Source organism: Bufo gargarizans, chromosome 4, assembly GCF_014858855.1.
Source record: "Bufo gargarizans isolate SCDJY-AF-19 chromosome 4, ASM1485885v1, whole genome shotgun sequence".
Taxonomy (NCBI): domain Eukaryota; kingdom Metazoa; phylum Chordata; class Amphibia; order Anura; family Bufonidae; genus Bufo; species Bufo gargarizans.
Genome location: NC_058083.1, coordinates 451,086,424 through 451,099,932, shown reverse-complemented (window position 1 = coordinate 451,099,932; position 13,509 = coordinate 451,086,424). Strand labels below are relative to the sequence as shown.

Here is a 13,509-nt window from a genome sequence, read left to right as displayed (position 1 = left end):
TTAAATTAGCCAGCACCTCATCTGCAGACAGTGCTGGCTAATTTAATATCTGGGGGGAGATAGCCCCTCATCAGTGCAGAGCAGAGTACTGGCTTAAGTGGGTGAGAGGCCTAGGTCAGGATTCAAGGGGATAATGTGGTATACTTCTCAGGAAAAACCCATTGTGCAGTTTCCAAAGCAATTGACTATTTTTCAAATGTAAATCTATCATTTAGCTCCATGAGAGAACTTTTAAGAAGCGGTGGGAGCTTTGTCAATGGTAATGACCTGGCCTTGGGAGTACTTTAACGTCATTTGTTTCAGTCAGAGGTTTTTGGTGACAACTTGTTTCTTACTGTTCTGTATCACAAGTGGCTATAAAAAGCCATTCTCCTAAGGCTGTGAACTCCGCCAGTCTGTTCCGACAGAAGAACAGACTGCTGGAATTCACAGTACCCAGCATATATGGCGGCTTTCGGCCGGACAAAAAATTCTACATGGAGCATTTTTGTCCGGCCAAAAGCTGGCATATATGTCGGCATGCGGCCGGATCCAATTACAGTGAATGGAGATCCAGTGTGTACGGTGGTATCCGGCTATGCGGGTTACATTGAACTCCGGCAGTCTTTTCCCCCGCTGGAACAAAATGCCAGAGTTCACAGCGCAGATGTGAACCCAGCCTATGGGGGCTACTTCACATTACAATTCCCTGCTTGAAACATGCATGGACAAGGAAAAGGTTAGAGAAAGATGGAGATTCGCTAGGCAATGGCCCTTTACACCAAAGGTCCACATGCCACATCACATTCCAGCAAATGATTACGACTAGATTTTGCTTTACCTATATCTAGACAGCTTTCCCAATTTCCAGGTAGAAATCTCTCGCAGACTAGAGCATTATGAAAAATACGGTTTGGTTTGATCATACGATGAAGCCAAAGACTGTGTAGGCCCAAGAATGGAGGAAAATGTTCAAGCCATTTTAGAAAAGTCATAAGAACACTCTTCTCTCTTATGACATTCAAAAATGTTGAACTAATCAGATATAAACCACAAATAGTTTATATAGATGATGTAGGTTTGCCACAAGGTGTAGGCTGGCCACCCACGTACCAACATCTGCCCACTGGTATCATTGCCAATCTAGGCAGTAGAAAATTCAGAACCAGTTAAGCTCTGTGCCTGGTTTAATACTTTACAACATTCTTATATGACCTCTCCAAATAGACATGAATTTTCAAATATGCAAGTGGAAGCATTGGACCATGCACTCACAAAGGTAAGAGTAAAGGTGGCCATACACAATAAATAGAAGTTGGTTGATGGTTGAACATTATTTGAAGAAATAATCTGGAGCAGTGGTGGCTAACCTATGGCACGGGTGCTAGAGTTGGCACTCAAAGCCCTCTCTGTGGGCACCTGCACCATCGAAAAAATCTATAGTGTACCAATATGCCTTAGACTTTTCCACCATTAATTGCTGTATTGGCACTTTGCGATAAATTAGTGGGTTTTGGGTTTCAGTTTGGGCACTCGGTCTCTAAAAGGTTTACCATCACTGATCTAGTGAATGATCGTTTTGTAGATGCAGCCATATACATTTTAGTCCACATTGGCCGTCACCCATTTACTGTCCCAACTGGCCATACACATTCATAAACACTGGGCGATGGACAAAATATCTTTTAGGGACCATTCTTTCAAAGAAATATATTTTATCCACAGACAATCTTTCTTTAAACAAAAGATATTTCGTCCAATTATCGGATGAAAATTTCAAAAACAGACACATTATATGATTATTGTCATCGTTTGGTAAAAATGATTGTTTTACTCGAAAAACATTTTGATCAGCTTAAGATCAATGTGCATGGTCACCTTAAAGGGGTTATCTGAGAGTATAAAAAGTCCCCCAATATACAGGGCCCCCCACACGTCCTGCGCCGCTCCTGGTCCCAGCACCGCTGCTGCTCTGCTTCTACCCGTACGCGGATGAAAACATCCGGTGTCGGGGTGGATGAAAACATCCGGTGTCGGGGGGAGCAGCCAATGGCAGGTGGTGACAGGGACGCTAGGGAGGCTCGTCCCAGCCTGCCATTGGCTGCTTCCTCCCTGACATCCAATGTTTTCATCCACACACAGGGAGAGGCAGCAGCGGTGGTGCGGGGACCACAAGCGGCGCAGGGAGTGGGGAGCGGGGTAGGTATATTCAGTGTGGAGGGCCCGGCATATTGGGGGGCTTTTTATACTCTCTGACAACCCCTTTAACTTCTGGAGTAGATGGAGATGACATATGGGGAACATGAGATGATAAGGACGGTGTAGAACATACTTCTCTAAATTGTAATTGCACATGGAAACCAATATTTAGAATATCCATGAACTGAATCCATTATCAGACATGAAAATAAATTATTTCCATTATCTTAGATATTAATATAAACTGAGACGTTGTATGGGAATGCATACAACCTTAAACAGGACAGAAAAGAAGGTAACCTGGGAATTAAAGGGGTTTTCCACCAAGATATTTTTATTGATGTCCTATCCTCAGGATATGTCTCAATATCAGATCGATGGGGGTCCAATACCCGGCACCCCCGACGATCAGCTGGTTGTAGAGAAGGCTGAGCACTGTGTGAGTGCAACCTCCCCTTGTTTGTTTACCTGCTCGCTGTCAACATCGCAGTGGTGAATAGGTGGAATTACAAGAAGCCGTCCCATTCACTTCAATGGGATGGCTCGTTCCTATACCGCTGCGATGTTGACGGTGAGCAGGTAAACAATGAAGAGAAGGCTTCTCAGGAACGCGCCCAGCCTTCTCTTTAACCAGCTGATCGGTGTGTTTCTTCGTGTTAGACCCCCGCCGATCCGATACTGATGACCCATCCTGAGGTCATCAATAAAAATATCTTGGAAAACCCCTTTGAGGATGAAACTTAGATGGTGCCTCTGAAAAGCAAACCTAAATGTGAATGTAGTTGAAAGTGCATGTTTTATACAGTATGTAGTCACCCCTAGAAATACCTATGATGATGTTATAGAACTTTTCCCATATGAGATAATAAAAAAAATTAATATTGTAAATTACGATTTTCTTTCTGGTAAAATGTGGTAATCTTCAGAATTTTCAATCACATACAAATATCTTTTCGCTACTGACACTCATTCACCCTACTTTACTGTAGCTAAAAAAAGATTCTGAGAGGCAGTCTTAGGCTTAGTCATCATCATCATCCAGGATATTTTGGATTACACATTTGACACAAATAGATAAGAATAATGTAAAACTTCTAATGACATAATTCAAAGTACAGTGAACACGAACTTCAAAGCAAACCAAAGGCAAGTGATGACAAACGTTCACGGCGAAATGTTATTGTCTTCAGGGCAATAAAACCTTTTCTAATGGTTAACACTTCTCTCGCTGAAGGGCTTTTCCAGGACAACACAAATAAAAATTGCATGATTTAAGATTAGAGCCGGTTGAAAGGATTGCATGATGGTTGCTAGGAGTTGTAGTTTTGCAACAGCTGGAGGGCCGCAGTTTGGACATGCCTGGTCTAATGTGTAAGATGTTGAGGGATAGACATATTTTTGTCCTGAGTGAGACAAGCCACTGCCAGAAGGATCTGGCCTCTGCATTTTCCCCACTCCCCAATGAAATAAACATACCCATTGGGCCACCAACCAATTCGGGACAATTACTGTAGCTGTTGTCCAACAACTATCTCATGTGTATGGTCTTCTCTAGGCACAGTGTCTGTGGTATAGAGGGTGGAAGGAACCATTTGGATCTATGTATGCATCTTTTATCTATAGGCAAGCTACAAATAAGGCTCCTCTTCCCATCCCATTTTACCCCTTAATGCACCCGATACTTAAAACTGCTTCAGTTCATCATTCAAATGCAAATAGTTCAATTTCAGAATTTAACCCTGCTGGTATTAGTGTATTCCAGCAGGGTTTATATTCAGAAATTGAACTATTTGCATTTGAATGAGGAAGTGAATGGGACGGCTTCTTGTAATCACGCCTACTCACCGCTGCGATGTTGACCCCCATCGATCTGATATTGAGACATATCCTGTGGATAGGACATCAATAAAAATATCTTGGAAAACCCCTTTAATTTCTGGGTTACCTAATTTTCTGTCCTGCGAGGTGCATTAAAGGTTAAAATGGGATGGGAAGAGGAGGCTATATAAGGAACAGCAGGAGAGTCAGTGTACATCCCTGACGAAGGATATCGTAGTATCCGAAACGCATCAGTTTTTTGACAGTCTCAGGCATCCGTACTCAGTAAGTGACTCTTAGCGCGAGTAAGCGGATAGGATCTAGAGTGGCGCCACCGGCCAGGGCAAACTCTATCTTATACTAGTTGATAGGACCTCTTATCCCACCACGATAAGAAGCACCAGTATACAAGAGAGGAGAAACACGGGCAGCGAGTTACAGCGGAGCTCAGTAAGATCCATACTTGGTTTCATGCTGTGTACGCACATATACCTCTATCTAAGGTGTCTTAATAGGTGTATGGTTAGAGTCGCGCAGGACCTATTTGTACTTTTTGAAGTTTTTGATTATTTGCAGCAATAGCGGTATTGCAGCGACAGATATAGTTATTAGTATAAGTGCCAGTGTCACATAGTTTCTAAATAATCAGTGTACCTTCATCCCTTGCCCTCCTCTAGTTGAGGTTCCCAAGTCACAGATGCTTAGCTGTAAAATTGGAACATGTCTTGGTCCTTGGATCTATAGAAGTTATAGAAACCCTATCAAGTGTAAGTTAGGTAACCCATACCCCAGCTATAATGTTATGATGTATGTGTTGCCAATTCGGTCAATAGATCAGATCTCTGTCCAGATACAGAGGGGGAGATTTACCAAAACTGGTGCAAAGGAAAACTGGCTTAGTTGCCCATAGCACAAATCGGATTCCACCGATGGAAGCACTGTATACTGCGTACACATTTCACAGCAAATCCACTAATGCATTGGAGGCATAAGCTACATCTAGGGTCAGATCTGGTCTTTTTATACTTTTCTAATCAAAAAGTAGCTGAAAAACCTGATTCCATCCATTTTTGGATGTGTTGGAAAAAGCAGCATTAAAACTTCATTAATATTGTACCAAACACCATATTTTTTCAGAGAAAACATTTAAAAAAAGTATTCAGACCAGAAGCACTTAGCACCCATTGACTGATTAGGAGACACATGCTATTTTGGTGAGGGCGTGACTGCTGGGACCTCCATGGATTGTGAGAACTGAAGACTCTGGTCACTGGAATTTGCATGGAGCGGTGGTCAAGCATGCGCTCTGAAGTCTACTGCACTGACTACAGTAGCCGAGCACAGCATTCATGGGCCCATTTACTTTATAAACCGTAAATCAGACAGGTTAGGCTACTCTCACACTTGCGTTTTTGCCTGATCTGGCAGAGATCAGCAAAAACACTTCTGTTTCTGATAATAAAACCTTCTGCATCCATTATGAACGGATCCAGTTGTATTATCTTTAACATTGCCAAGACGGATCCGTCTCTAAAACTGTTGTAAGTCAATGGGGGATGGATCCGTTTTCTATTGTGTCCGAGAAAACTTATCCAGCACCATTGACTTGCATTGTGTGTCATGCCGCATCCCATGCCACACAGAAAACAGCAGCTTGCTGTGGTTTGCTCTCCGGTACGGGAACGCAACCAAACAGAGCGGAATGCATTCTGGTGCACTTCGTTCTGTTCAGTTCAGTTTTGTCCCCATTGACAATGAATGGGGACAAAAGCAAGCGTTTTTCTCCGGTATTGAGACCCTATGAAGGATCTCAATACCAGGAAAGTTAAATGCAAGTGTGAAAGTAGCCTTATAAATGTCAGTTAGATGCAGATCCCCACCATTGCCAAAGTACTGGCCCTTGGCCGGAGAGCAGGATGATCGAACTCTCTTCCTCTCTCTTAAATGAGGATGCGTCATAGCTGTATAGGGGTTTTCTACAAGCTTTTCTCCATTTTTTCAAGCAATATGTATTTAAATTGATATCCATAAGTATTATTATTAGTAAAGTATCATTATTCATCTGCTCTTTTAGGTTTAGTGGCCATTTAGAATCCTGATTTTGCGACTATGACGGGTAATGACAGCGTGATCTACTGACACGTATAACAGTTTACCCTGCAAAACCAGCAGAACGTCCAGTAGGGGAGCTTCATGTAAAAACCTGTACGTAGAACCACAATTCTAGCATCAGAAGTATTATTGTCAGCTTTGACCCTGTAACCATCCGTTTTTGTACACCACTGGGTAGCGGTATGGTTACTCAGCAGCTCTTACCTACTTTTAACCAAGTAAGGGTGGGTTCACACTAGCGTTATGGAGTCCGTTATGGCTTTCCATTATAACAGGGTTATAACGGAACATAACGGAATGCATAGGATGGAATGCAAAACGGAAGCCTTTAAGAGGCATTCCATTTTGCTCCGTCCTAATAGAAGTCTATGGGAAAACATAACGGATCCGTCTGTGTCCCGTCATGCAAGACGGAAAACAAAGTCTTGTCGACAGGACTTTGTTTTCCGTCTTGCATAACGGGACACAGACGGATCCGTTTTGATTCCCATAGACTTCTATCAGGAGGGAAAGCAAACAGAATGCCTTTTAAAGGCGTCCGTTTTCCATTCCGTCATAATGCAAGTCTGTGGGCAGCAAAACGGATCCGTCCTTCCGTCTTACTGTATGTATTCTGTTATGTTCTGTTATAACCCTGTTATAACGGAAAGCCGTAACGGACTCCATAACGCTAGTGTGAACCCACCCTAAGACATATACAGTACTTGATTGTAGGGCCACACTGCAAAAAGTCTAGTACTGGCACTGACATGTAACTGTACTATGGACCCATTGGCGCTCCATGTGCTGCTATTCTAGGGGAAACACCAGTTTCATACAGCATACAGTGGGGTATGTCCAGGGGTGCACCTAGCCTTTCTGCTGCTTGAGGCGAAAACTGAAACGGTGCTCCCTGTTCCCAATGTCAATTTCTTAACCTAACCATTTCCCTTCAGCCCATGGCCCTTCGGCTGCCCCCGTCTTGCCCCTGTCTGGTGCTGCCTGAGGCGATCACCTCACCTGGCCTCATTGGTGGTGCGCCCCTGGGTATGTCAAATATTTTTCTCACTGATTCATACACAAAAACCTATATGTTCCTTCATACAAAACCTGAGGTGCCATATGGGCAGCATGTTACAGATGTGTGTAACACAGATCCATAATATGACTGTGAGCATGAGACCCTAGCATCTCCCAGGCATGCTCACACTCATGTACTTCCACTGCGGCTGCAGGAAGCTCGTTCCAAGGTGTTCCTACTGTTTCGGTATATCATTGTAGAACATGTAGAGCAGGGATCTAGTGTTGAGCGAAGCGAGCTTTGGATGCTTCATCCGAATACGCTTCATTCAAAACTTCGGAATAATACTGTAAGGAGATCCATCTCCGTACAGTATTAGAATGTATGGGCTCCGATGAGCCGAAGTTAGTTATTCACAAAGTTGCTCATGACTTCGGTACTTGATTTATAAAGTGGAAAACCACTTTAAAACGTGAAACCAAACTCGGCTTCAGTTCCAACTCGTACCTCTGAACCAAAGCAGAGTTCGGTTTCACATTTTAAAGTGGTTTTCCACTTTATAAATCAAGTACCGAAGTTATTCAACGAAGTGATGAGCGACTTTGTGAATAACTAACTTCGGCTCATCGGAGCCCATACATTCTAATACTGTATGGAGATGTTTCTCCTTACAGTATTATTCCGAAGTTTTGAACGAAGTGACTTTGGATGAAGCATCCGAAACTCGCTTCTCTCAACACTACAGGGATCATCAACCTCCGGCACTCCAGCTGTTCTGAAACTACAACTCCTCAAATCCTCCTTTCACTTCTAGTGACATTACAAGAACAGCCAAGAAAGTGTGCATGCTGGGAGTTGTAGTAAAGCAGCTGGAGTGCCGAAGGTTGCCGATGCATGTCAACAATGAATGCTCGCCTGCAGGCTGTGATGGCATTGTAAGCTGGTAATACTGTTGCTACAGCCCTGCAAAGCTTCCTGTGCAGCCCCAGCCCTCACCTCCCCCAACCGCATCCTATTCACTAAGCACGCCCTATTTATGTACAAAATGTACTACACACGTTCAGACACAATTGTTTTACACCTTTCAACTATTAATTCTTCATCCAGTGCCATATCAAATTTTTTTTTCTGTCGACTCCTCTTCGCTTCAGTTAAATGTTTTCAACCAGCAGAAAAAAAAACATATTTTAGGTCCTAGCCATAAACCTAATAGGGGAAATTTATCAAACTGGGTTAAAGTAGTAGAACTGGCTTAGTTACCCATGGCAACCAATCAGATACCACCTTTCATTTTCAAAAGAAGTTGTGGAAAATGAAAGGTGGAATCTGATTGGTTACTTGGGGAAACTAAGACATTTCTACTTTACAGCAGTTTGATAAATCTCCCCCAGTGTTCTTGCCTGTGCCTTTAAAGAGGACCCGTTCTCTCTCCTGACATGTCTGGCTTAGTAATTAATTTCATTCCCCATGCAATAACAATTCTGGAGCACCTATTCTTATGACTGTATGTTGTGCTGTCCCTCTATTATTCCTACTAGAAATTTATAAAGAAAGGTACTAGTTTAACATATGTGGCAGAGCATTCCAGCAGGCTATTCCAACTCCTGCCAGAGTTCTCCAGATCCGGAGAACTATTAGGGTCCATTCACACGTCCGTGTGTGTTTTGCGGATCCACGGATTTTGCGGACTGCACATCGACGGCACTTAATAGAAAATGCCTATTCTTGTCCGCAATTGCGGACAAGACTAGGACATGTTTTATTTTTTTCAGGAATGGAATTACAGACCCGGAAGTGCGGATCCGCAATTCCGGATCCGGGCTACCCCATAAAAATGAATGGGTCCGCAATTCTGTTCCGCAAAATGCGGAACGAAATTGTGGACGTGTGAATGGACCCTAATGGGTTCTGGCGGACAACCTGTCAAATTTCTTGTGAATCGGCTGGACAGAAACCACAGCGGGCAGCAGTTACTGTCCGGCTGATTCCTATGCCAGAACAGCCTGCCAGAAGGCTGTACCGCATATGTGAAACTAGCCTTAGCAGTTGGGGGTGTGCCCCTGCACAGTCTGACACTGGCAGCACTGATTGAAAAATCACAGACTGTGCAGGGACACGCCCACAGCTGGACCTTTCTTCATAAACTTCTCGTAGCAATAATGGAGGAATAGCACAACATAGATTCATAGGAAAATACGTTGGGAATTGTTAATGCACTGTGAATGAAGGATGTTACTAAAAACCGACATGTCAGGAGAGGTGACAAGTCCTCTTAAAGCATTATATAGGCCTTCCCCTACTAATATTTTGTGGCGTCCAGTTAACTCATTCTTGTCTATTAGGGCACGATAACATAAAGGGTTATGTAGAACGTGACTGACACAGAATGATTTCCTTGGCTTATTGTCGGAGGTGCCATCAGTGAGGCCACCTATGGATAGCTAGACCCATACACCCATGTGATAGCAATATAACGTGATAATATCATGTAATCTGATGTAGCTATAATCGGATAAATAAGGAAGTAGCTGATTTTCTGGGCAAAATTCCCCTTTCTGTTCTCTGCTCTATTTTATTTTTGTGGGATTTTTTATGTGCGAGATACATGACATTATCATGAAGACAACCCCTTTCCATGCTCAATCATAGAGGGGCTCTCTATGTATTACACCGACGGCCATTCATTTAATGGCAAGCATGTAATAATACATTACTTAGTACTAGGGCTCATGCACACGAACGTGTGTGCCCCGTGCCCGTATTGCAGACCGTAAATGGCCGGTCCGCAATATATATGGACACTGGCGGTGTGCACTCCGTATCACAGATGAGGACCCATTGACTTGAATGAGTCCGCATCCGTCAGATACGACCAAAGATAGGACTTCATCTTTTTGTGTAACGGAGGCACGTATCGGAAGTGTACGGAAACGTTACAAAGCGCTTCTGTGGGATTTCAGTCCATGCCTCCGCACTGCAAAAAAAAATAGAACATGTCCTATTTTTTTGTGGTGCAGACTGTCTCTTGCAAATCGCGGGCCCATTCAAGTAAATGAGTCCGCATCCGCAAACTGCGTGCACACGAAAGGTTCCCGTGCATTGTGGACCACAATTTGCGGCCCACAGCATGGAGCATACACTTTCATGTGCATGAGCCCGTGGCCATAAAAAGCTGATCACCAGGGGACTTTGAAGCCGGACTTGTGGCTAGGCTGTATTCAGTCTAAAAGTGATCGGGCCTCATTTATCAACACTGTCTAACAGGAAAACTGTCTTAGTTGCCCATAACAACCAATCAGAGCTCAGCTTTCATTTCTTAACGTGAAAGCTGAGCTCTGATTGGTTGCTATGGGCAACTAAGACCAATTTCCTGTTAGACAGTGTGGATAAAGGAGGCCTATTGTGCTCATGAGATTAGTGATTATCCAGATCCATCATCAATAGGGCAACAGGGAAGGAAAAGAAAATGAATTAGGGTTGATACTGATTTGGGCCTTCAAGGCAGCATGGATTTATTTCACTGCATTACTTCATTAACTTTTTCGCTATACATTTTGTATCATGTTATTTTTAAGGTAGCGTTTTGAGGCATATTATTTTGTATACTATTTATACTGCTGAAGAAATGAACCCAAGATTGCTTTTCCATATGCTTTTAATTAGGTGTATCCCTATATGGGACATTGATGGCATATTACCAGGATAAGTGTAGGTCCTATGTCTCCTATGTCTCCTATGTCCAGAATAGGGCCCCCTGACATGAACAGAGAGCAGTTGGGCATGTGTGGCCATCCTCCGTTCACTGCTATAGGAGTTCCGAAAATAGACGAGTGCTAGCTCTTCCCATCAGTTCCATAGCGGTGAATGGTGAGGTGGCCGGTCTTTCGGCAGTGCGCTCTCCATTCACTGCTGTGGGATTTCAAAAACAGCCAAGTGAGCTGCTATTTTCAGAACTTCCATGGCAATGAATGGAGAGCATGCCACGCATGAGCGGTGTCCTCTCCTTCACTTAGGGGTTCCCTGTTCTAGAGATAGAAGCTGTTCCCAGAGGTGGGACTCACACCTATGTGATATTAATGCCATATCCTAGCAATACGCCATTAATCTCAGATGGGCCAACCCTCTTAAAATGTTAGATAAATCTCTTAAAGCAGTATTTTTATCATTTTTATATCCTGCATATCCACCGATCAGCTGTTCTGCACTAGCTCCAGCTCCAAAAGTTGGTGCTAGAATTACACAGCTCTGTCCATTGCATAATGGATGGAGGTATTTACTGCAGCATTGCTCCCACTGAAGCGAATGGGAACAGTACTGCAGTAACAGCTCACTAAACCATACAGTGAATGGAGCTGAGTAACTCTGGCACTGAAGCTGCTTGGGAATAGCTGATCGGCAGGGGTACAGGGTGTCAGACAACTGCTGATCACATAGTGATCGCCTATCCTGAGGATAGACCATCAATAAAAAAAATCTTTAAATATCCCTTTATTTTAGGTAGTTGAATTGACTGTGTTTATAAAGGTGTTATATATACACAGTATGAGTGTGTCAATAGTTGTAATAGGGACAGTTTTATGCCAGAAATGTGTTATGTGTTCTTTTAAATGCATTTTTGTTCTTGCACTTTTTTATATTAGGTCCCATGTTTTAAACTTTATTTGTTCCTATTTAAGTTTCCATACTATAAAACCTCAACAATTTCAATAAAAAAAAAAATCAGCTCTGCTACATCTAGACATGAAATAGTCTTCCGCCCTCTAGTGTTCATAACGTTGAGCTGAACATAGAGTATCATTAAATGTTCTACTGGTAAAGGTGTTGGTGTATCACAATCCCTCAAACTGCAGGGCTGTGTAGAAAACCCATCTCACAACGATCTGTGTCCAATGAAAAGCTCACTTCGGCCATGTCTGTGTCAGATCTGCATATCTGATAACATTATCACATGTAATTAGCTGGTGATCAGCTGCAACTGATCATGTCAGGACTTCCTCATCTCTCTCAATGGCATAAATTAATGTACACCACGACGATACTGCCCGCTCAAAGGAATACCCAGTTTGATTACGACTGACTACAATTTGGAGAAGTGACCGATTCCTTTCTCGTGACACATACCGAGAAGACAGAACTTCTCCTTTTTTGAGTTTTGGTGAATTCATTTCATAGACTGTCTCAAAGTGAATGAAAAAAAACATGTACATGCTACAGTAATAACAAAATCCCTTGTGTCACTACGCAAAAATTATGCCACCAAGACAACAATAAATGACACTAATCTGTAGACTTTCCACCGATCATTCATTCATTCGGCTTCCTTCACAAACCTACATTGACAAAACACATATTTGGCAAGAGATTTCGCCACACAAAACAGATTTTGATCAAATAAGAGAAAGTACTAGACATATTTTCTTATACACTAAGCCAGACACTTCCAATACTGTACTTACTTTTGTGGTAGCACTAAATATAAAAAAATATCTGTCTGGTTTCCATTTGCTATGCATTGTAGACGTATTCCATGAGCCTTACTTACAGGGAGTCCTAAAAATGTCTGCCCCCTACGAGCGTCACTCTATTTTATATATGTCCAACCCTCACAGACTATTCTTTTCTATAATTTTCTTATAATCTGCACTTTTATAGGCTAAAAGGCTAAAACATGGTAGACACTTACCTGCCATGGTGGATCACCTTTAGCGTGGATCTGCTTGTCCTTGGATATGTATAAAAAAAAGTGAGAGATTGTAGTTGCCCCTTTGAAGGCTTTCTTAAGTTCTCCTGTATAAAAAATGGTATAGGGTCACCAAAGCCTGCAGTTCTGTGATCAGCAGTTATGGAGAAGGTTCACCGATGCTCCAGACCCATAGATGATCCCTCTGAGAACCCTTGGCGCTTGGCTGTGCAGATGACCAGATTCTACACAGATTTTTTTCCCCAGCACACAAGTTCTTTTGCTCAGGGCAGTGTTGGGTATTGAGCACTGAGTACTTGGAGCAGCCTATTAGAAGTACTAGGAGGAGCTGGGGACTGGGTGTGTGTTCACCAATATCTGAGAAGTGGAAAGTCCCTCCACACACTGCCTTCCCACATGACTGACATCACACCTTGTGCAGCTCCACCATTCTACCTACTAGTGTTCTCTAGTGCTGGTTGCCAAAGGGCTATAGTGACACACATAGTGACGTCTGTGAGGTACAGTGGTCACTGGCGTACTCTACACCCCCATGTCAGCTCCCAGAAACTACCATTAAAAGTAGTTATAAATTAGAAAGGTATAAACCATAATCAGCCAAGTTTCACGTTTCAGTCTAGATGATTGGGTGTTAGTGTAACCCATAAAAGATCACCGGTACCGTGCCCTAACCACATGATATTTCGTGATAAAGTGCATC

At 42.9% G+C, this 13,509-nt stretch overlaps 1 protein-coding gene across 1 annotated transcript in view; it reads right to left on the bottom strand.

Moving 5' to 3' along the window:
* REL (REL proto-oncogene, NF-kB subunit) overlaps positions 1-13,094 on the bottom strand; it is a 55,913-nt gene extending 42,819 nt beyond the window's left edge. Inside the window, exon 1 of the mRNA XM_044289132.1 lies at positions 12,792-13,094. Coding sequence (XP_044145067.1) covers positions 12,792-12,798 — 7 coding nt within the window. The 5' untranslated portion in view covers positions 12,799-13,094. The remainder of the gene's footprint in view (positions 1-12,791) is intronic.
* Between the last annotated feature and the right edge of the window lie 415 nt (positions 13,095-13,509).